The sequence below is a fragment of the Pleurodeles waltl genome, chromosome 9, assembly GCF_031143425.1.
Source record: "Pleurodeles waltl isolate 20211129_DDA chromosome 9, aPleWal1.hap1.20221129, whole genome shotgun sequence".
Lineage (NCBI taxonomy): Eukaryota > Metazoa > Chordata > Amphibia > Caudata > Salamandridae > Pleurodeles > Pleurodeles waltl.
This window is the reverse complement of record NC_090448.1, coordinates 814,667,562-814,689,251: the sequence shown is the minus strand read 5'-3', so window position 1 is coordinate 814,689,251 and position 21,690 is coordinate 814,667,562. Positions and strand designations below refer to the sequence as shown.

The following is a 21,690-nucleotide window of genomic DNA, read 5'->3' as shown; positions in this document are numbered from 1 at the left end:
TTCCCAATAGTCTGATGAAGCCCTTCTTGTTGTGGGGGCACTCTGAAGTCCATCTTTAAAGTGTCTTATTGCTCTTAACATGCATGCATACCTACATAAGGCCACACTACATCTTACGGCGTGCTAGTTGTGCACCCACCACAGTTACCAGTCCTTCACCAGGCATTGACTGGCGTGCTAGCCTGACCTGTTATTCTGTGAATGGTCTTATTTTTATGCTCTGGCCGCCATGCTTCGCACTTATGCCTCTGCAAGAGAACTTCAGTGTGTGCACTCCCTACGGCATACAGTTTGCAGCAGCTGATCATCACATGCCCTGTGCTGCATGAAAGGTTTGCACCATGGTCCTTTGTACTTCAGATGACGAGGGACTTCATCTTGAAGCACCACAAGGCACGAATAGGTAAGAATACCAATTGCCGTTTGCTGCACATTAGTTGCCTGGGCCTCAGATAATCAGAAAGCTCCTTTCTGTCCGACATCTTCATTCAACTTCTGAAGCAGAATCCATCAATCACATGTGCCAGTGGCACATAAAAAGGGCAGACAAGAGTAAACATTGTGCATGTCCTTATTTATTGTACGCGTTTTGCGTGCTGCAAACCGTAATAAATGTATTTCAGTGGTTTTACATGTTTGAGCCAGAACCACAACCAGCTGTTGTGTTTTAGTGCTCCACACCCCTGTGTCTCCTGCATACAGCCCTGTTACTTTTTAGGGTCGAGCCTGCGTCGCATGCGCTCGTGCATGCGTATCGCTAGCGAGACGCTTTAGGTATTAGAAAAGGGCTCGGAGCCCCGTCAACGTCACGTCAGTGTCTTTCATTGGCAAGTTGGCTTGCCTGTTAGGATCCGCTTCTTTTGATTAGTGGAAGGCACGCATACGTCATGCCTTTTCCGGTGGTTAGCCCTCCTCGAGCGCAGCGACCAAGTACCAAAAACATGCGAGGCTCGCTGGGTTTGTGGACTACTTTTTCTCTATTTTCGCAGCGCGATCTCGCTGGGCAGAAGTCGAGCGCTTCGCATACTATCGACCTTGTTACACAGTTAATTGCACTTTTGCGGATTACGTTCATAATTGCACTTTTGCTGATAGGTATTATTACGTGTGAACTGTAGCAGCGCGATTGCGCTGTTTTTTTCTTTTAATACAAGAAAAATCCGGCTGGGAGTTTACAACTGTGAACAGCTGTAACTCCGACAAATGCAAGACCCTCGTGCATTGCAAATGCTTGTCCTTTTGTGTGCATTCAGCCGACTCTGTCTTCCTAGTGTCATGGCTCTGCCCGCAAGCAACCCTCTACAATTCGGTGTCTTTCTGCGCGTCTGCATTGCTCTGCATGATACCCTGAGTCTGTGTGCCTGCCCCCATTCCGGCCCGAAGAGGTGTCTCGGTGGCGGCAGCCCTTTTGTCTCTCTCCACTCCTAAAGTGCCGTGCGAGTCTGAATACCGCTGACTGTATTTTCATACCATCGCGTTTGTTTGCTTCAGTAGCGTTTGTGTATAACTGCACCCGTGTGTCTTTCTGCTGTGCCGGGCCTGTCTTTAGTCACGTGTGCGCCTGGCTGTTCGCCTGTTATGACTGACTGCATAGGACGCTGCCTGTCTGCCTACACATTTGTGTCTCCCTGTAAGAAGCCCTTTGTCTGACTTTCTGACTCCTCTGACCTTCTGCATAAACCTATGTCATTCGGTTTCTTTGTAAGTCAGTGGCTCAGCACGCAGTCTGTCTATGTCCGTCTGTCTGAACGCAGCCGAATATATGCCCATCTCCTGCACTCGGTCTCCTTCGTTGCAGCGATAGTGTCTCCTAGTCTGGTGCCATGTATCTCTTGGTATAATGCCGGATGTCTACCTGCCTGCAGCTGTCCATGTTTTAGCTGAAGCCCTCGGTTTCTACGGTGAGCTCAGTGTACCTAAGGGTGTCACTTGTGTGGTTATGGGCGAGTGCTTTATAGCCCCTTGAAGCGCAGACTGAAGTGCCCTGTATGGCCCGGCAGGCAGTGATCGAGTTGTGCTGATGTGAAGCGGCCATGAATAGGAATAATAACTGCATCCACCTTACTCCCCCTCCCTCTTAACCTCCCCCGCCCTCTCAAGGAACCCTCCGAAATGTCTGGAGCTGTAATTATTTCACAGCAATGAATGTCTCCTTCGTCAGATGCACTGCTCTCTACTTCAGGGAGCCGGGTTGCCATGGAAATATGAAAATGTTAGGCCTATAGGCCAACGTAGGCTCTGTCTTTAAAGATATGCTGCTCAAACAGCCTTGTTCCAATATTTAGGCAATGGGTTGTCGGTGCTGCATGGCCTGATTTTCAGGCAAGCTGTTATTATTTGAGTCATTGGAAATGTTTCTTCCGGAGGAAGGAAATCACATGTCTTTGTTTCCTGATTAGGTCATGCGTGAATACTCATTTATTCAACATTTCCAAAGTCACTGGTTTTGTTTCACCTCTTTCACAGTAACATTAACCCAAAAAGAGCTCCTTCCTGTGTTCAGTGACCCTTGTTGCTTCATACTCGTAGCCGCTTGCTTCTCGTACACATCTTGCGTGTCCGCACAAAGGATTTTTTTAAAAAATGATTGCGGTTTTTATATAGCGCAGACTTGGCCCAAAGTCAACAGAGCACTTTATAGGAGAGTAAGAAGTAAGATTTGGTTAAAAAGAAAACAACCTATTACCACCAGAAAACCAAGAAGCAGGAAATTCATGTCAGCAGGGATGTTACAGGAGAAGAAGTGTATAGCTAACCATCATAGTAAATCCGCAGTAAGTAACCATGAGGAAGGACATGGAAGGACAGGCAAGTCAACCTTGGAGATGGTAGCAATGATCCTCAATTTGACTAAGTGTCTCAAGTAGGAGGATTGTGGGTTTCCTTTTAAATGTTGAGCAGACGAGGGTGTGTAAAGGAGGGAGTTCCAGAGCCTTGTAGCGCTAACGAAGAATCCCTAATTTATCCAGAGTTCTTGCCTAAAAGTTTGAGTTTTGAGCAGGTGGACTCAGCATTTCTTGATCCTCGTTGAGCTCCAGAGCCTTTCAGTTTTCCAGCTCAGCTAGACAGGAGGCCCCATGGATCATTGTCTACTCTTCCCATACTTGTCACCCTGGCTCCCAAAGGGGAGGTGTCCAAATAAAGAGGAACTCGTATCTTTGCATATATGGATCAATGGTTTACACCAGTGGTTCCTAACCTGTGGTCCGGGAACCCCTGGGGGCCCACAAAGCCTCCTCAGGGGGTCCAAGACTGCTTAGAAAATTAAATAATATTAACAGATTAATAAAGTGTATAAAAATATAGTGGCTAAATGTACAACTGAGAAATTTAAAATGTACTGTAAATGTCAAGGAATGTGAAATTAGTATCCTCAGATTGATTCGTGGGAGCATTGCAGGTGCATCAAACAGAATATAGTATGGACGATTTGTGGCTTATATTGAATTTAGAAAATCTCCAACGTTCCTTTTAAAAAAAAATTTTTAATGTTTTGTTTATATTTGTTTGCAAATTAAATAAAATGTGTTAGCATTTGTGTATGTGTTTGATAAAAAGGTGTTTCTATTTTTTATGTGTATTTTTGTGTGTTTCAAATCTTCAGCAGTGTTTAGGCTGGTGTCTCTGCTTCCAGTAATGACTCAGTAGTGGGTCCCTGGATTCCAATAATGATTCAGTGGCAGTCCCTGGGTTACAGTAATGACAGAGTAGGGGTCCACAAAAGTCAGAAGGTTGGGAACAACTGGTTTACACAATTCTGGGTGCAAACCATTGATACATTTGGTACCGATTCTCAGTTTAGAAAGAATGCCCAAAATACGCAACTTCCAAATTGTGCTTCAGTAATCATTCTATAACCTATTTTACGAGTTGGTAAAACTTTACTGACTCATTCCATGAGTTTAGTACATACGAAAAAGGGATTTTCTGGCTGCAAATTGCATGGTTTGCTGCCACAGCATCCTTAAGTACATCTGGCCCATGGTGTCCCATCGAACCAGACAGTATTCTAATAAGTGACAAAGACTGTCAGGAGGTGACACATCCTACATCAAAGTGATAACGGCTTTCCAGTGAGACAGAAGAGCTTACTGCGAGCCAAGTAGGACATGAGTCGGACACACTTGCACAGCACCTGATATCACTTTTGTGATCCACATTGTGTTACACTAGTAAACCTGGCATTCCCATGTGTGGCATAAACTCCAACAAATAACATGCCATTCCAATAAGTAATATAATCATCTAATGAGGGATTGGCTTTCGTTTTCCTGTGAACAATATATAAGAATTTTGAAATGTTGAAAGCTTCATAGAAGACAATGAAGTGGGTCAGGATTATAATGGCTGGTCTAAGCCTTCTACTCCAGTATTCTAATGTTTGTTTTTCAATTCCTCCCAATTTAATTTACAACATTCTACCCTCTGTAGGTTGAATGTTCTAATAGCCATATAGACCGTCTACTTCAGGCAGTACCACTTGTTAAAAGCCCTTTCCCTTGGGTTCAGGGCCTTTAACAACCAATATAGCCTTCAGCAGCGGGCTTTAAATCTGAAATACAACCTTCCAACAAGTGTATAGCCTACTAAAGAGAAAAGCATATTTTCAAAATCTCAATATTCTTCCACCTGTCCAGATACATTTCCATTAGCCATCTAACCTTCAAGACAGACATACTGCCTTCAAACCAGGTTCATAGGCATCGGAACAGCAAGATATAATTCACAGTAGCCAATTTGCATTCCAGTGAGCCAAATAACCTTCGAACATGAGGCATAAGCCTCTACTATGTGGCCCAGTTTTCCAGCAAATATAATCTCCTTACAACATGGAGTCTTTTGATAAGATAGATAGGCTTCCATTGAGTCATCTAACTTTCCAATGAGAAGTAAAACCTTCAAATGAGTTATATACCCTCCCAGCAAAAGATGTCTCTTTTCACTGAAAGTGATATTCTTCAAATAAGAAAGCACAGAAACTCCCTACAACACCTGAGATGTCCAGTACGGAAGTTATTGTGTTTTGATGGCCAAACCATCTCTCTGTTTGAGAGACAGTCTTCTCAGTGAGAGAATAATTCAGTGACTAAGACAGGACGTTTCAGTCTTGTATGCAATATGGCCGAGGCTGGTGATACCACCTCTCTCTCTATTACGGCTTGACAAAATGGGACTTTTTCTTATCTTGTGTCATGTTATTTATATATTTTTTTGTGGAACCTTTATCAGTTCCAGTTTCTTTACCATTGTATTGTGTGTCTGTCAAAACAGGACACAAACTGTGTCGTAGAGCGTACATTTTTCGAACATTCAAGATAATGTCAATGATTTTCCCTTCCAGTTTGTGGAAAGCGTTACAAAAACCGCCCTGGGCTCAGCTATCACTACACCCATACCCACCTGGCAGAGGAAGAAGGAGAGGAGAACTGTGAACGCCACGCTCTGCCCTTCCACCGGAAGAACAACCACAAGCGTAAGATCCGCTCTCTCTCTGCTTCTCTGGGGAAGGGATGCTGGGGGTCAGGAAGTCGGTGGGCCTAGACCAGAGTCCTCAAGCGCTCTGATGACAAACATGAAATGTATCTGAAAATGTGTCTTTTTTTCTCTGTCATATTTTCTGTCACCTTGAAACCTGAATTAAATTTTTTTTTTAAAAACTCTACTTCATAGAGGCTATTTACTTGTCACAAGAACAAAAAATGTATTCTTAAGGTTGTATACCAAACACACTGAGGGATGACCTTATATAATAGGTTTAAAATCACATTTTGTCAATGACACTGTAAAGACAAATAGAAATGTGTGAAGTATATTTCTACACATCCACAATTGCATGCTTCCATAATGAGTTAATAAGTATGACTGACGTGTGGTTTCCAACATTTATTTGAATTTTAATTCAGATTTGTAGAGGAATGTCTGTATGGCGAATCCATGGTGAGGAAAGGGCAGCAAGACATTCATTCACTAAAAAGAGAGGGGTACAGGAAGTGGCATCGCACACCCATTGATGTGCTAGTGACATCTTACCTTTGACCTCTTATCCCAGCATAAGCCCCTTGGTAGAATCCTATTTTCTACAGCCACCACGGGTAGGGTAAGAAGTGGAAATTACACCAGTGGCGGCCCGTCCTTTAGGGCGGAGGGGCCACGCCCCCCCCCCCACCCTTTGCCCCTCACGAAGAGTGTCTGTGAGGCTGAACAAAGGCCAGCCTGACAGACACTCTTCATTTTCAGCTCAGACAGACAGGAGTGAGCCATGTGCGATTTGCGCAGACTCCTGGCTGCCTGAGCTGAACTTTGCTGGGCTGAGGAGGTCACAGCTCCTATGGGCGTGACTCCTTGGCTCAGCAAAGGTGTCCCGAGGCCCTCATCTGGGTGATGAGGAAAACGTCACCCATTGACACTCGCCCTGGGCGCTTCAAGTTTAAGCCCTGAAGCGCCCAGGGCGAGTGTCAATCAGTGACACTTCATCACAGAGTGGGGTGGGGTCAGCAGTCTCACTGACCCCATCCCACTCTGTGACGAGGTTGGGACTGCTGCCTTCCCTCATTGGCTGACCTTACGTCAGCCAATGAGGGAAGGCAGCAGTCCCAACCCTCCTGGGACCTGGAGGCTGAAGGTAAGTGTGTGTGTTTGTGATGTTTTAAATTGAATGTTTGGTGCGCGCGTGCATGTTTGAGTGTTGTTAATGGATGTGCGTGCCTGTGTGTGTGATAGAATGTGTGTGTGTGATCTTTTAAAATTAATGTTTGGTGCGTGCATGCATGTTTGAGTCTTATCAGTGTTGTTAATGGATGTGCGTGCGTGTGTGTGTGAAAGAATGTGTGTGTGTGATCTTTTAAAATGAATGTTTGGTGCGTGCGTGCATGTTTGAATGTTATGAGTGTTAATGGCTGTGCGTGCGTGTGTGAAAGAATGAGTGTGTGTGATGTTTTAAACTGAATGTTGCGTGCGTGCATGTTTGAGTGTTATGAGTGTTGTTAATGGATGTGCGTGCGTGTGTGTGTGATAGAATGTGTGTGTATGATCTTTTAAAATTAATGTTTGGTGCGTGCGTGCATGTTTGAGTTTTATCAGTGTTGTTAATGGATGTGCGTGCGTGTGTGTGAAAGAATGTGTGTGTGTGATCTTTTAAAATGAATGTTTGGTGCGTGCGTGCATGTTTCAATGTTATGAGTGTTAATGGCTGTGCGTGCGTGTGTGAAAGAATGAGTCTGTGATGTTTTAAAATGAATGTTTGGTGCGTGCTGCATGTTTGAATGGTATGAGTGTTGTTGATGGATGTGCGTGCGTGTCTGTGTGTGAAAGAATGAGTATGTGTGTGTGTGTGCTTCCCGCCCGCCCCCCACTGAATTACACCCATGCTTGCTTTATGTTCCTGCTGCTTCGTTTTCATCCCTGCAGAGAGTGTTGGCAAGGGGAGTGCCAAAGGTACCAAGGGCCAAGATAGGGCAAGCAGTGGATGTGTAACAGTAGCTAGTCTTAATTCACGCCCATTAGTGCCAGGTGCCCTACCCTCTCTCTCTGCACTAGTCGTGGATTATAACGGTAGGCTTTGCTTCAGATAAAGGATGTATGAAAAAAGTCTGTTTATTTGTTTTGAAGAAGGGCAGCGAGTCCTGCAGCCGAGAAAATTAAAAAGAGGTTGCAAAAAATGCCTCCCCCCCATACGAAACTCCTTGTCTTCGCCAACTGGGCAGGGAAAAATACGATGTTCGGTTTTACAAAATCCTTAATAACAGTTCCCGGAAATCTGAAATACCTTTATGTGCTGCGATTGGTATTTAAACGCAATATGTGGGTGTGTCGGTTGATGCTCGACAAACCTTTGTGTCTGGTGGCGCTGTGGTAGTCACATGCAGTTGCCTTACTGTTGAACCAAACCTCATACACTTCAGGATCTGCACTCAGATCACTGGATAGCCCTTTTACAGCTAACCAGTATGAGTAAGAAGACACTGTCATTCGTATGCACAAGGCCATTGGAATTATAGGATTTTGTGAGGAAAGATTTTTCTGCATAATTATGGATTTGGCGAAGTTGGCACATAATCCAAGATCTGCTACATAATCTGCAGATTTTATTTTAAAAATGTTGTTTCTTGCTCAAACGGATCAGACGTTGCTATTAATACTGCAACATGTGTTTCTGCACATTAGAAGGCCCTTTGCAAAGGTTGTCTTACTAACTTTCTGTTGCTTATTGTTGTACTTGGGAGTCCAACTTGTACTAATGCCCAGATAGGGTTAATGTATAAAAATGAGAAAATAATGAGGTAATACTAACACAATGTGCTGTGTTACGCTGCATAAAGTGCCCTTTCTTGACCCATAATTTAGTGCTGAATAATATGGTCCTCCCCTGACACATAATTCCAGTGGCCCTGGTATAACACCATGCTTGCCTAGCAGATGGCAGCATATTATGGTATAAAAAATAAAAACTGATTAACAGTTGAAGGCACACATAACTTCCAGCCTTAAAAATGGACCCAGGAGAGCAGAAATTGTATGGTTCCTAGTACACCATATAAGGTGCCTTATATATTAACAGCCGTTGTCGGCTTAGGGGTGGTACAAACCCCATTACACCCTGCTTCTGTTACGTTTTAAATGGTGATCCAATCTCAGCAGAGAAAGAATCGCACAGTCATTTTCAGTTCGCAGGGGAAGCACACGTTATTCAAGGTAGCACATTAAAGATCCAGCATGAGTGTGAGAAGACCTCTCCAGCCTTATTGTCCCTTTTAATGTTCTTGACACAGTGCTCACTTTGTGAGAGCGACTGCGGCCAATAACATGGTTCGCTTTTTGTGTGCAGTCTTTCCCAAAGTGGAAAAACAGTACGCAAAGTTACTCACCCTGTGCCTCTGAGTCTGCCTGGCCTGTTTTCCAAAGGAACGATGCAAAACTGTGTTGTTGGGCTTGCGGAATGTTCAAGAAGTGGAATATCCTACAAAGGTGAGAAGGTGAGGCCTAAGAACTCTTTTATTGGCGGATAGGCCCTGGCACAGACACTGATCGGGAAAAGCGACGCTGCCCAAAACTCCACGCCTGAAGGGAGATACATAGGACGTTTGCTTTTCAGAGCCACTGGCCTGTTCTCATTGTCCTCTGGGAATAGCCAGCACCACTGAAGTGAACCTTCGTCCCCTCAGCCGCATTTCCCATCTCCCGTCTTCTTTTCTGCATTCATGAGGCTGGCCTACAACTTCCAAGCCTTTGTGTAAAGGCTTGTTTGTGAGAAGATGCCTTTTTGCCGATTTTCTCAAATTGCTGCACCTCATTTGAGAAGCGATTCCAGACAGACAGAAAAAATAAGATATCTGCATTGTCGAATGATTCAGTTGCTGTGGCAACCTGCCATCTCGCGCCAGCCTACATGAGAAATCTTATTGCAGGGTTTAATATTCCTACATCTGATATATCGTTTCAATTAGAGGGAGGTAGAGAGAGAGGGGGTTGGAAGGAGGAGGGAGAAGGGGGCTGATTAATGACTCTCCTCCCTGCTTTTTGTTATTCGACTCAGACACCAGAGAAAATAAGAAAACTGCATCATGATGCTGCAGAAGAAACAAAGAAGGCGCCAGCTGGGGTATCACCGCTGCCTCCCCGGGGTCCTGTTAGCCGTGAGATTGGGGGGTGCTATTCTTATTAGGGGATCACTTTCTGGTGACATTTCTTGCCCTCCCCCGACGTCACTCTGTGTTCAATCATGCGCTCCCAATTAGCAGCGAGAGTGACACCCGCGGTTAGACCAGAGCCAGCGTGACCGGGGTCCCATATTGTGCGGGCGGTGGGGAGTGAGGAGCCCTGGAAGGTGCAGTGGGTACCAGATACCTGCCCTGGCCCACCTGTGTGTCCAGTGCTGAGGTGCTAAGCAGTGGCCGGTGCTCTATTTGTGAAATAGTAATAATATTCCTTGTTCTTCATTGCCTCGTCAGGGGGTAGTAAGCACTATATAAATAAATGACAATTATTGCCAGGACCCAAAGTTTTTCTTAGGTACCTCCACCGGCACTAGTGAATGATCGGTTCGCTTAATACCAAGACAGTCCAGTCATGAGTACACCACATGTCCCTTTAATTTACAAACCTACACTTCCTGTCTCTTTCTCTCACTATCACTTTCTCCCGCCCCACACCCACCCCACACCTTCACACCACCACCATAGATGCTGAATGTAATAGGGGAAACAAACCCAGACTCCGCACCTTGCCACACACATACATTTGTCCAACCACGTTTCATTGCGAAAGCAGTGTTGCTGTGTTTTAAATATTTACATCTGACTTTGTGTTTGTATATATCTATAGTTAAATATACATATATGTATATACACATATATACAAAGTCAGATATACATATTTTAAGCATATATGTCTATATATTTATACTTTTGTAGGCGACCACTAGTTTTATCTAAGGCCCTCTAAATTTCACTTCCAGAAACACCACTAGAAGTTATGCACTGGGGCGGTGCAGCAACCCTCCTCCCTTAGTAAGCCAACACTTATTGAAGAATCTCCCTCATTGTGGATATCAGGGACCTGGCGTAGCCTCAGTTTTGCCTGTTCCATCCTCTGTTTTTTTTTATATACATTTAATTATTAGGTTTTTGAAAAGAAGCAATAAAACATTAATTTCATGTACAGCCTTCCAACACTGAAGCAGGGAGAGCATGGAAGACCACTCAGCGACTAACAATCTTGTGGAGGACAGCGATAGCAATCGGATATCACCTAATAAGCTTACATTTAGTTTAACATTACAGAAATTTAAGTAGTATTAAGATTACACATTAGTCATCTTGTTGAGAGTTGGAATCTGGTGTGTGGTCAAGGTCATAATAATTGATCCAGGTGCCCCATATTTTCTGTGTTCCGTCGTCTTTGGTCATGCTTGGTGACTCAGTTTCTACTGGGAAACCTTGGCTCACACACTAGAGTCTGACGACTTCCGCAGCATTCACAGACACTCCCGCCCGGTCCAAAACATTTGCATTCACAACAGCCCGCTATTTGCAGCCATTGCCGCTGATGTTGCATGCACTCAAGCACACTCCTCACTACGGTTCATCCTAGTCTCCCAGAGCTCGCATGTGTACTTACCGCTGCACCTTCGAATCCATAGCTCTTGCTTCCACTTCTTCCCTTCTCATGCTTATGCACATTAAAGGGCCTGATTCACAAAGGTAAACTTACTCTTTTGTGTAAGTTTACTTTTTTTGTTTTTCTAGCTATTCACAAACTACGAGTTAATAGAAAGTTTACAACTGCGGTGTGGAGAACTCCACACATAAGTTAGGACAGCCTATCTCTTTATTTGTGGAATCCTCTGCCGAGACTGCAGAGTCTCTGTAGTTATAAGCTTACAATTAACTTGCACAATGCAGCAAAACTGCCCCCAGTAACAAAACCACACCCACTGCAGTAAAACAGGCCTCACCCTTCCAGCCTCCCAGGCAACCGCCGATGCCTGCTACGGACAGTCCGACCCTGGGCAAAACCCCAGGAACCCGAGCCAGAAGGGTACTGCTGTAGTTCGTAATAAATTGTACCCCAGAGTAGTCAGCGTGGGAGCAGCAAAGTGATAAAATTAAGTCATTCCCACTCAGGCGCAGGTTGTATCTCGGTTGCAGGGGTAGCGAAGCAGCGGGTGAACAGCCTATGGTACCCTGGGAGCTGGAAGAGAGCAAGCAGACACGCCTTCCTCTTGTACCCAGTGCAAGAGCTGGCAGCGGCTACTCTGTGTGTCTATATAACACATTTTAACATATTTTGCTTGCGTTTCTGTCTGTTTTGTTTTCTTCCTTGAGCCAGCAACCTGCTCTGTGGCATAGGAAGGTTCACCCCAGACAGTCACACGATAGGGGGATTAGCAGAGCCTAAATGGGACATTAACTGGCTTGATTGGGGATCCGGGGCAGAGCTAAGCACAGCCCCAATTACAGCTGAATAAGATGTGCTTTGCCATCACACAGTATGCTTAACAACCCTGAATTGTCAGTGCAGCAAGCTAGGAGCCAAGGGAGGCAGAAAATTCCTTTACCTTCAGAGCCCTTCTGTAAACTTCGCCCAACTTCTAGAAGCAAGGCACCAGGGTGTACAAATAGAGCTATGAGAACTCCTCTTCAGTTCGCTGCTGAACCTGCGTAAGGACTCTCAGAGGACTGCCTGCTGCTGTGACCTGCTGTGCACTCTGCCAGACTGCTGCTTTACTTGGAAGGACTGCTTTGCTGCCTGGAGCCTGCTTGGAACTTTCATAGGCCCCCCCTTCTGTAGAGCCCTAGCTCACCACCTGCACCCAGGACTTCAAAAGTGACTCCAAAGGCTAGTTTAGCTGTTATCCTGTTCCAAGCCACAGGGACAGAACAGACTCCCACCATCTTAAACCTCCACCCGGATCCAGTCTGAGTGAGTCTTGCACCCCCAAGAGGTCGCCATCCACTCATGGAACATTTGTGTGTTGTGCTAAAGGTGTCAAGAAAGCCATTTTATAAAACTGAGGACATTCTATTTTGAACCTTAAACTTTAAAAAATCATAACTCCGGTTCTACCTTTTGGATTATGATGGTTTGATGTAAAATATTTATTAAAATTCTCTCTATTTTTCTAAATTGGTTTGCGATTTTTGTTGTGTTGTGTTTTCACAGTGTTGCTGTTTGTGTACTGCATTTGTACTTAACACATTAATTATAAGTTTAGTCTGACTGCTTGTTGTGCCAAGCTACACAGGGTTAAGCACAGGTTAAATTAGTGACTTTTTGTGGTTCACCCTGCTAGGGATCATGGCTGTTGCTTGACCAGGACTCACACCCCAGTCAGCCATCAACCCAATTTCTCTCAAGCGCAAATCCCTATAATGGGAAAACACCCACCCTTCTCAGCAGCAACCAGGAACTCTGGGATTGTGGGTACCTGCACTGTTCTATTTCCTTTTCAAACACTTCCTGTGAGCACTATAGTTTTTCCTCTTTGTGAAGAGTAGTGGTGGCAGTCCATTATAGGTTTTTCTTTAATTCAAAAAGAGGGAGCAGGAATGTAGCTGTGTGGTGCCACACTGCTCTACGCAAGCTCACTTGAGTGGCTGTCTCCTCTAGGATAAGCAATGTTGAGCTATGTTCTGTTTTGGTTGGGCAGGGTTGTATTTGTATTTTATGCATTACGTGCTATTATCCTAAAGATGGATTTGTCTTCTTTTCCTCTCATAGATATGTGATGTTCTCTAACAGCTAGTGATATAGAGCTAATTTTTATGTAATACATCATGTTTCTTATAGGTGATGGCTTGAGGGACTCTCTCGCCTGAAGCACTGTGGTGTTCTCAAACAGGCATTTATACAGTATCGCTTATGCAGTTTGTGATGTTCTGCTTCAGTGGATGTCTGAGCAGTCATGTGGTGATGAGCTTTGTACACTTCTACATTCAAACGTTATGTTTATCTTTTTTAAGGAACCTATAGTGTTTTTTTTGCAGAAAAAGTGCTTGAAGGGTTCTCTGCTTTAAGCTTTAGATGTTCTATTAGAAACAAGTGTTGTATAACTTGTATTGAATATGTTTCTTGCAGTATGTGATGTTGTGGTTCAGTAGTTGTCACCCCTGAGCCAGGTAGTTCTTCTTCTGAAAGAAAAAACGATAGTGTCTCAGGTACAATATGTCATGCCTTCATTCAGTTAAGGCTCTAAGTGGTTGTCTTGGTTGCGCCATGTGTTTTCTTATTACCAAGTAGTTTAGAGTGTTTTTTTGATTTTTCAGTGATTTGTGTTTGTGTGTAACACACTTGCACTGCAACTTTCGTGTGTATATATAATATTCTGTTATGCCTTATTTGACTCCTCTATTCTGCATGGCTGTCCAAGCTATATGACCACTGCCCTCTGCACAACCACCCAGTCCCCAAGCCCCATCACCCATCAGTCTTCTGAAGCGCTCACAGATATACCAGCAGAGGTTCTGTATGGCACAAAGATCAATATAAACTACAATAAATTATCATGGTATATTATGCATCGGTGAAGAAAGTAATCTAACTTTGCAAATATGAATCATTTACTGCTTCAAAAATTGATTGGTGTTCATGAGATCACACAGTAAAAGAATGAAAACATTGATATAATGTGTAAATTAAAAAGGCAATGGAACAACAGTAATTTCTTAGATGTACTGCATTTACATATTTGATACGATAGTGGACTGGAGGATCCAGGAGAGTTCCAATTGCCATGTTCTTCAATGGCGTTTCAACCCTTTGTGGTTAGTGAGTCATCATCAGGACTATGAGTATTTCTGAAGCAGGGAGCCATGTTTGAATTAATGAGGGCAGAACACATTTCCCGAAGAATTGTAAAGCCCAGAAGATGACTGAGCAAAATACTTTCAGGAGCAAAATGCTTAATTACTGAAGACAATACGTGAATTGAAACAAGCACCATAATGGTAGCTACAGGCATGGTCAGGCTGCTCACTTAACTAAACACATCCCTTAAATATACTGTTCACTAAAAGGCCCAGCAGAAGTCTGGACATGCCACCGTTAGACACTTCAGAAACAAACAAGGAAGAGTGTGATGCATCATACAAATTTACCTCAACCATATGGAATATAACTGGTTTTGAAGGCCTTCTACAAAAATACCGTTACCACAACAAAATGGAGTCTTTGAAAAAGCCGGTCCCACTCAGAATGAGAAAAATAATCTAGGGAATTAAATCCACCAACAAGTGGTTTCACCTGGTGATGCCAAATGCAAAAAAATCACCTTAAAACTTGAACTATCAACTTGAACGTGGGGAAACCTGGGGAGACCAACTATCACAAAAGTGGCAAGAGAACCAAACAAACCAGACGCATCACGATGTCCTCAATCAAATTAGAAATCTTTTTTTTAAACTGTCAGAAATTAAGGGACTCAGAAATCCTATAATCTGCCTTTACCACCACTACACTGTGGGAGCTTCTGATGTTGTTTGCCCAGAAAATTACAAAGGTAGTGACTTAATCCCCAAAAACCCATAGACTGCACTTTTCTCTCTCCCAGCAACACCTCATATGGAAACTACTTTTCAAGCGAGTCAGCAAATAATTATGCACAACACCTAAGGCACCGGTCCCCTTCTTCTGTCTGGCGTATTCTACCTTAATATCGACTCCAGAATAAAACGCTACCAGAATATCACAGCCAAAATATCAAGGAGCATAATATAAAGAAAGCAATTATATATTTGTAAGTATAGCTTAAGTTACTTAAATTCCTGGACATGTACCTTTACAGCAGGTGCATATGCATGAAGTTAAAAAGTATACCTATACTTTGCAATAGTAGCAGAATGTTTCTGGTGTCTATATTTTGACATGCAATCTCCCCTGTTGGGTCCATCTAAGTAATGGGCTGTGTCTGTCATTCTGGTCGGAGTAATGCAAGGCCTGTAACTGTGACAGTGGGCCTGTCCCCTTGGGAAAAGATTTCCTTGTTGCACTTAATTCTCGTCCCAAGTGACTTGTGGCTCACATCCTCAAGTAGCATCCCTCAGTGCTGACTTGCCTGGTGTAACTGTCTTACTGCCTATGTGAGGAATTGTGGGTCCTGGGCTAGCAGCTCCACTGTTAGCTGTTGTAGAACTCATGCCATAGGGGCAAGGCTGCTGGTTTCGGGTGACAGTCAATCCCACACTGTCTGGTAGCTGTCGGCCTAACCCTTTTAGCTAGCTAGCAGCACCTCGTTCAAACCTGGAAGTAAAGGTGATTTGTGGCTGCCTGATGTATGACACTCTATGACTCATCATGGAAGTCATGGTTGGCAGATCCTGCCCTTTTTTCTCATTAGCGCAGGCCTCACCCACACATAGGCAGACAAAGAGATGCAGGGCAGTTTTCAATAGATTCATTGAACGGACTGGAATCTCTGATAACATATATGAGCTGCAATTATTAGGAAAATCAAACATAGCACAATCAGAATTGTTACCATGAGTGAAAAGAAAATGAACAACCCCAGCATATTGGAATAAACATGTGTCTAAAAACTCCTTCTCACACTTCCTAGCATCTGTGCAAGAGCATGCCAGTGTTAGCTCTCTTCTTTGCCTGTACTTAGTCTATTGAAGGAACACCCGCTCTCATAGCTAAAAAGCAGGGGTCTGAGGTCAGCAATGTGGCAATGAAATGACATACAGCAAAGGATGAATCTTCTGGCTGGAATTACCTCTCTAACCTTCTTTGGCGTGTGTGTTGTTTTTTCAATAAAATGTATTGGTGTTTTGAGAAACAGGCCTAACATGTTCAAGTGTCTAAGTGTCGGGCTATCTGCGCACTCCTGTGGGCGGCAATTCTAGGTAAATCATCATGGACAGCTCTGTCTGCTCAATACGGAATGTCCCCGCAATTGTTGATGCTTAATGCTTTTGAGGTCTTGTGGTTGGCCCCCAGCCTTTTTCCCCATCAACTATGATTTCTCTCTCAAGGGATGGTGTCAGTTCCAGGTCCCCTATAGAGGGCTTCTCAGACAGAAGCTGTAGGAATCATCTAGGCGAGTGCCCAGAGCACCATAAACTCCTATGAATTATCAATTCTGAGTAAAATCATTTATGTACTCAAGGTTTTTAGAGAGAGCAAACCATACCTGGTACCAGAGTAGCTTCAACGACATAACCATATAAAACAGCAGGCATTTTGGTAGCATAAGGAAATACTAGCATTTCATGCACAGTTCATGCTAGTTACATTTTTTAGGTGGATGCAGTAATACAACATCTTGCAAAGGCCTATACATTCGATGCTTGTACATTTTATGTGCAAAAAAGGCCTTGAGGTATTTGCAAAAGCCTATTTTATCTCAACAACATGCTCTCTTCCCTTGGTTGTGGATTACAAGTTGACTGTACATCTTACCACCAGAAAGACATCCCTTGAGATAATAAATGAATGCATGCCTAATTGTTGCTTGTGTCCTGTGTTGATAAAGCTTACAAGAAAGTCAGAAGTCGATGGTGAAGAAATTGAGAGGAGTATGTAGCTTATAGATTGAAGTTTCGTGGAACACGTACATGTGTTGCTGGGAACCTGGAATACTGATGTCTCTCACAACTCACTAGGTAGCGACAACCCACCAACTTACACTGGATACCATAGGAGAAAAACACATCACTGAGTGGTAACAAGAGTAGGTACATCTGGATCGTCACAGTGAAGGAATCCTGCTTGTTCCTGCCCTCAGTTTGTTAGCAGAAGCAAGACTAGCCATAGCGTGAACAGATGCTGATGATGTGCCATTAGATTAAAAACAAAAAATAATCTGCGTTTTCTAGAACATTCTGAAAAAGTATGGCATTAGGTAGTTAATCCGAATTTGAAAGCAATATCGGGGATACAATAAAAAAAACACTATTTCTTTTTTACTAAGCACTGGATAAAAAGGGGACAGTTACCAAATGCAAATATTTGATTAGCATGAAAAATGCAAATAAATCTAATCAAGGCTCAGTGTAATTTCTGAGAAAGTGAGTCTGCAATCTTCAAAGTTCTGAAAATAAAGGATACAAAATTTAAGTTATGTTTCTGCCAGATCTTCACTTGGAGTGGACTTGGGCTAGAATGCTGGGGCAACCCACCTCATGCTGGTGAGTTTGTTAACAGAGAGACCATTTAAAACACACTTGGGAGCCCTTTGGCTGAGTTTTAAAAAAACAATGTTCCTTACTTGTGATCAAGAGCATAAGACAATGAGAAGTATCCTGAGATCTCTTAGTTTTACTAATGGGAAATGTCAATGAACAGGCTATATCCCTTTGAGGTTCCCTGCGAGAGATTTCCTTACCCATGTGTCAGCAAAGATGATAATAGCTTGCCAGTGCAAATTTGTAGACAAACCCTCACTCATTGAATGGGCACAGATGTAGTACTTGTTGGGAGTGGAGGATGTAACTGCAACAAGAGAATACATTTAACAAAAGCCTGAATGTATGGACACAATTCTGAGAATGTATTCTGAATTAGGATGACCCTTGTCAGAGGCCAGAAGTGTAGGAATATTGCTTTATAACATTGAGAAAGCCACCAAAATAAAAAGTCAAATATAGTTGAAGATCGGGTACTACTGTTGAACATATAATGGAGGAGAACACACATGCCAGCTTGGAACTATCACCGTTTTCGTGGTCATCATTTCAAGTGAAATATTGTGTTAGTGAATGGCACTTATTATATTTTGTATGTTAGAAACTTTCCATAAGTATGTGCATCATGTAACATTTAAGTTCACCAACAAAATGAATCTTCACTATTAATTATACATTATTGTTAGAAAGGTGATGTGATCCAGCATAGATCGTCAAGCTGATCGATCTTCCCGGTCTTCCCAGGTCAATGGATGAAAATAGGTCATTTGCAAAAGCAGACCTTCTTCTCAGCTACACTGGCTCTCGTAGTCTTTGTGCCCGTCCTTCTCAATAAACAGCAAGGAGTGTACTCTTCTCCCTAAGAAAAATATTAAAATCCTTGGCCTCAACTTTCACGCTGAAAGCGCCTATCTTTGCACCTGAGAGGAGAAAGTAAATGCCAACTTTGGCCACTCTTTTAAAAAATAATGCTCAGTTAATAGCTGTGTGCCCAGGATGAGGCCTGTGGAGGAGTATATGCCCAACAGGCGGATAACCGGTATGGGAACAACGGGAGGACTGGGGCAATATCGCTGTAGTGGCGGATCTCCATATAACTCCAGTTACATATGTTTCGTTTCAAGAGAACATCCTTATGAAGTACCACAGTATCGGTCTTTTACTGTTTGATTTTTTAATCGGAAAGGAACACAATTTAAAGTCTTTCCTACAGTGTCTTGGAAACGAGGAGAGTAAGACTGTCCTATCTAACTTAAACATTCTATGCAGTGTGATGTGTTACTCCTCCTTGGCACCAAATGACAATGGTGGTAGCAGGGATAGATAAGGTCCTGCATGGTGTAAAAGAATACCAGTCATTCTGGATTTGGACTCTTACAATTAGGATGACTCTGAGCAAACTAGCTCACAGGTATGAAAAAAGCTATCAGAGTCCCAAAGCTAGGAAAGGATTATATGAGTGAGCTGATTCAGAACATAATTCACTTCTCCTTTCAGGAATCTCCCAAATAGGTCCTTAAATATTAAATCAATAATAATAACAAAATTAATAATAATGATAGAAGTTCAAAGTTTTCTCCCATGGTACTGACAATTGCAGGGGATGCTGAAAAATAAGGTTACCCAGCTAAATTCCACCTCATTCTTCCATCACCCTACTCATACGGTCTTTTCATCTCACTCTTGTTTGTTCTTTCCATTCTTCCTTTCCCCCTTTGTCGCTGTTTTCCTATTATTCCCTTCCTCCCCCATTCTTCTTTTTCTGCCTTTTGCTCACTTGCCTGCCTTTCACTTTCTTATCTTGGTGATGAGAAATAAGTCCCAACCCCCTAAAAAAGAGTGTCTGTGCACACCATCGGTCACCTTCTGCGCACATTAACCACTGCACCAAACACATTTCTCAAAAAGGAAATGCCATGATCTCACATCAAGGACCAAAGTATAATATCACCAGCATGTCTAAGATATTCCTTTACACTTTCCTTCCTTTCAGTTCGACCCACCATACTCTTCTCTAGCTAATGAAGTCATTGTCTCACATAAGGATTCAGCGCAATACTGTACTAAGTTTCCCCAGAATTAAACTTTATTGGATGTCATCCCTGGATTCTTGCCATGCATTTGTTCATGTAAGCACATTGAAAGGGCGGAGGCTGCTTCTAACGCATTCAGCATCTCCATGGCCGGCATCAGACATCACCCTCCTACAGAATAAGATCTGACTTTATCCACATAATGGGCTTGATGGCAGAGTGCACAGAGGACATAGATAGTCTTCTAGTTTTCTCCCGAACTCAGTATCTGGCTTAAACTTGGTATTAATGTTTTCACCTGTCACCTAATACAGTAAACCTCGATGTTCTGATTGACGGCAAACTAATTACAAACAGCACAGTATAGTTTCCAAGTATTATAGAATTAGGGCTGCTTTGAAGAAGTTGTTACCAGGCTTCTCTCGCCATCTTGTCATGTCTCTGATTGCACATTACATTAATCAGGCTGCAGACCTCCCTTATGAGGTCTCCGCCTAGTACTCTAGAATTTGTGAGTGGTGTCAGCCGAACATGACCATGGTCATTTGCAGTGGGCTTTAGTTCTGCAAACTGTGAGGTCGGCGAGACTGGTGCACTGTTCTCTTTCTCTGTTCTATGCATTGTGCAGTAAACATATGCTCAATGACTAAAGTATACTCCTAGCAAATGACATAGATGTGATGCCCGCTGAATTTGAAGTTTCTCTCCACTTGGTTTCATACAGCTTATACTGAATTGTCTCTGAAGGGCCTATTTTCTGAGAGAGGATCACTGAGAGTGGTTCACTGAGGTACTCTCTGATAGGTTTTACAAACAGTACAATGTCAACGTTTGCTACATTTCTGAGAGTGGCCAACCTGACTGGTCGAAGGAGCGTTGCTCGGTGTGGATCCTGGGCATTGCCCCTTTGGATAGGGAATGGGTGGATGGCATGATCCTTTAATGGACCAGATGAAATTGCTGATGGATGGATGAATGTTGGGGTTGGTCCTCTCACTTAATATGATGCACCAGTATTAGGATGACTTCTTCCAGTACACATTGTGCCTGCACAGCACAGTACTTTTTAGCCAAGCCGCCAGAAGAAATTGCCTGAATGGTGAAAAAGCCAAAACCACAAGGAAGTGTGCAGAAATGTCTAGCTCACAGTCATCCACAGCCAGACGCCTACGGAAGGTGAATGCTGTATAAACCAAAGAAGGGAGAGAACCAAGGAATACAGCAATAAATACCTTGGAGACCTACAACAAAACCAAATAGGAGGGATAGGGGCGTCAATATTGGCAACGGTACAATGAAATTACTACAATAATAATTCAAAGAATTGTGAGGCAGAGTCTCTCTGAATTGTAGGTCTTCTATACCTTTCTTGGTGTCACATGACGGGAACATCCTGCCATAGGTAAATTGTCCGTCCTAGTTCGGGGCAGAGAGCAAATTAGAATTAGTGGAGTCGCTATCTTTCTTTGAGAATAGAGAGAAAAGACGTTCTGTCTCTTCTATACCAATTTAAGCTGCTCTTAACTTTGTATTCCTTCCTTTATTTCCCTATTTCAGAGTGTAGGGCCACGCAGCTCGTTGATCTGAAGAGCCATATAGGGAGAAGGCCAGCAATGTCCAAACGGTGCTAGGAACCCCCCGTGTAATGCCCCTGTGGTGGCTTCCCGGGTGCTGTGGTGAGTGAGGGCATTCAGTGTGGAGCAAGCAATGTTCTGAGCATCTTGTCGGCTGGTGCAGCTGCCCTGCCAAGAGCACAAGGGCTTCATTGCACCAAAGAAAGGATCCTGTCCAGAGGAGGAAGCAGGCGTGATGGAAACATTTTGGGAAGAGGTCGATCACAAAACCATGCCGTGTTTGAATAGCATTGAGGGTTTGATTAGTATCACCCCGGGCCTGGCTGCCTGCTCCTGTTATTCGTGTTGGTTAATTCATGTTTTGACACGTGTGTGCTCTGTAGGGTGTTACATGAATCTTTTCAGTGTTGTGACCTGGCGCCCCGAATAACTCCTGTCTGATATTGCAACGTTTTTTCTAGG

The 21,690-nt window shown here is 43.4% G+C and overlaps 1 protein-coding gene across 6 annotated transcripts in view; it reads left to right on the top strand.

Annotated features, from left to right (window-relative positions):
* DPF1 (double PHD fingers 1) overlaps positions 1–21,690 on the top strand; it is a 467,038-nt gene that overhangs the window by 277,148 nt on the left and 168,200 nt on the right. For all 6 annotated transcript variants that reach the window (XM_069208087.1, XM_069208083.1, XM_069208085.1 and 3 more), the window contains exon 7: positions 5,342–5,473. In XM_069208087.1, coding sequence (XP_069064188.1) covers positions 5,342–5,473 — 132 coding nt within the window. The remainder of the gene's footprint in view (positions 1–5,341; positions 5,474–21,690) is intronic.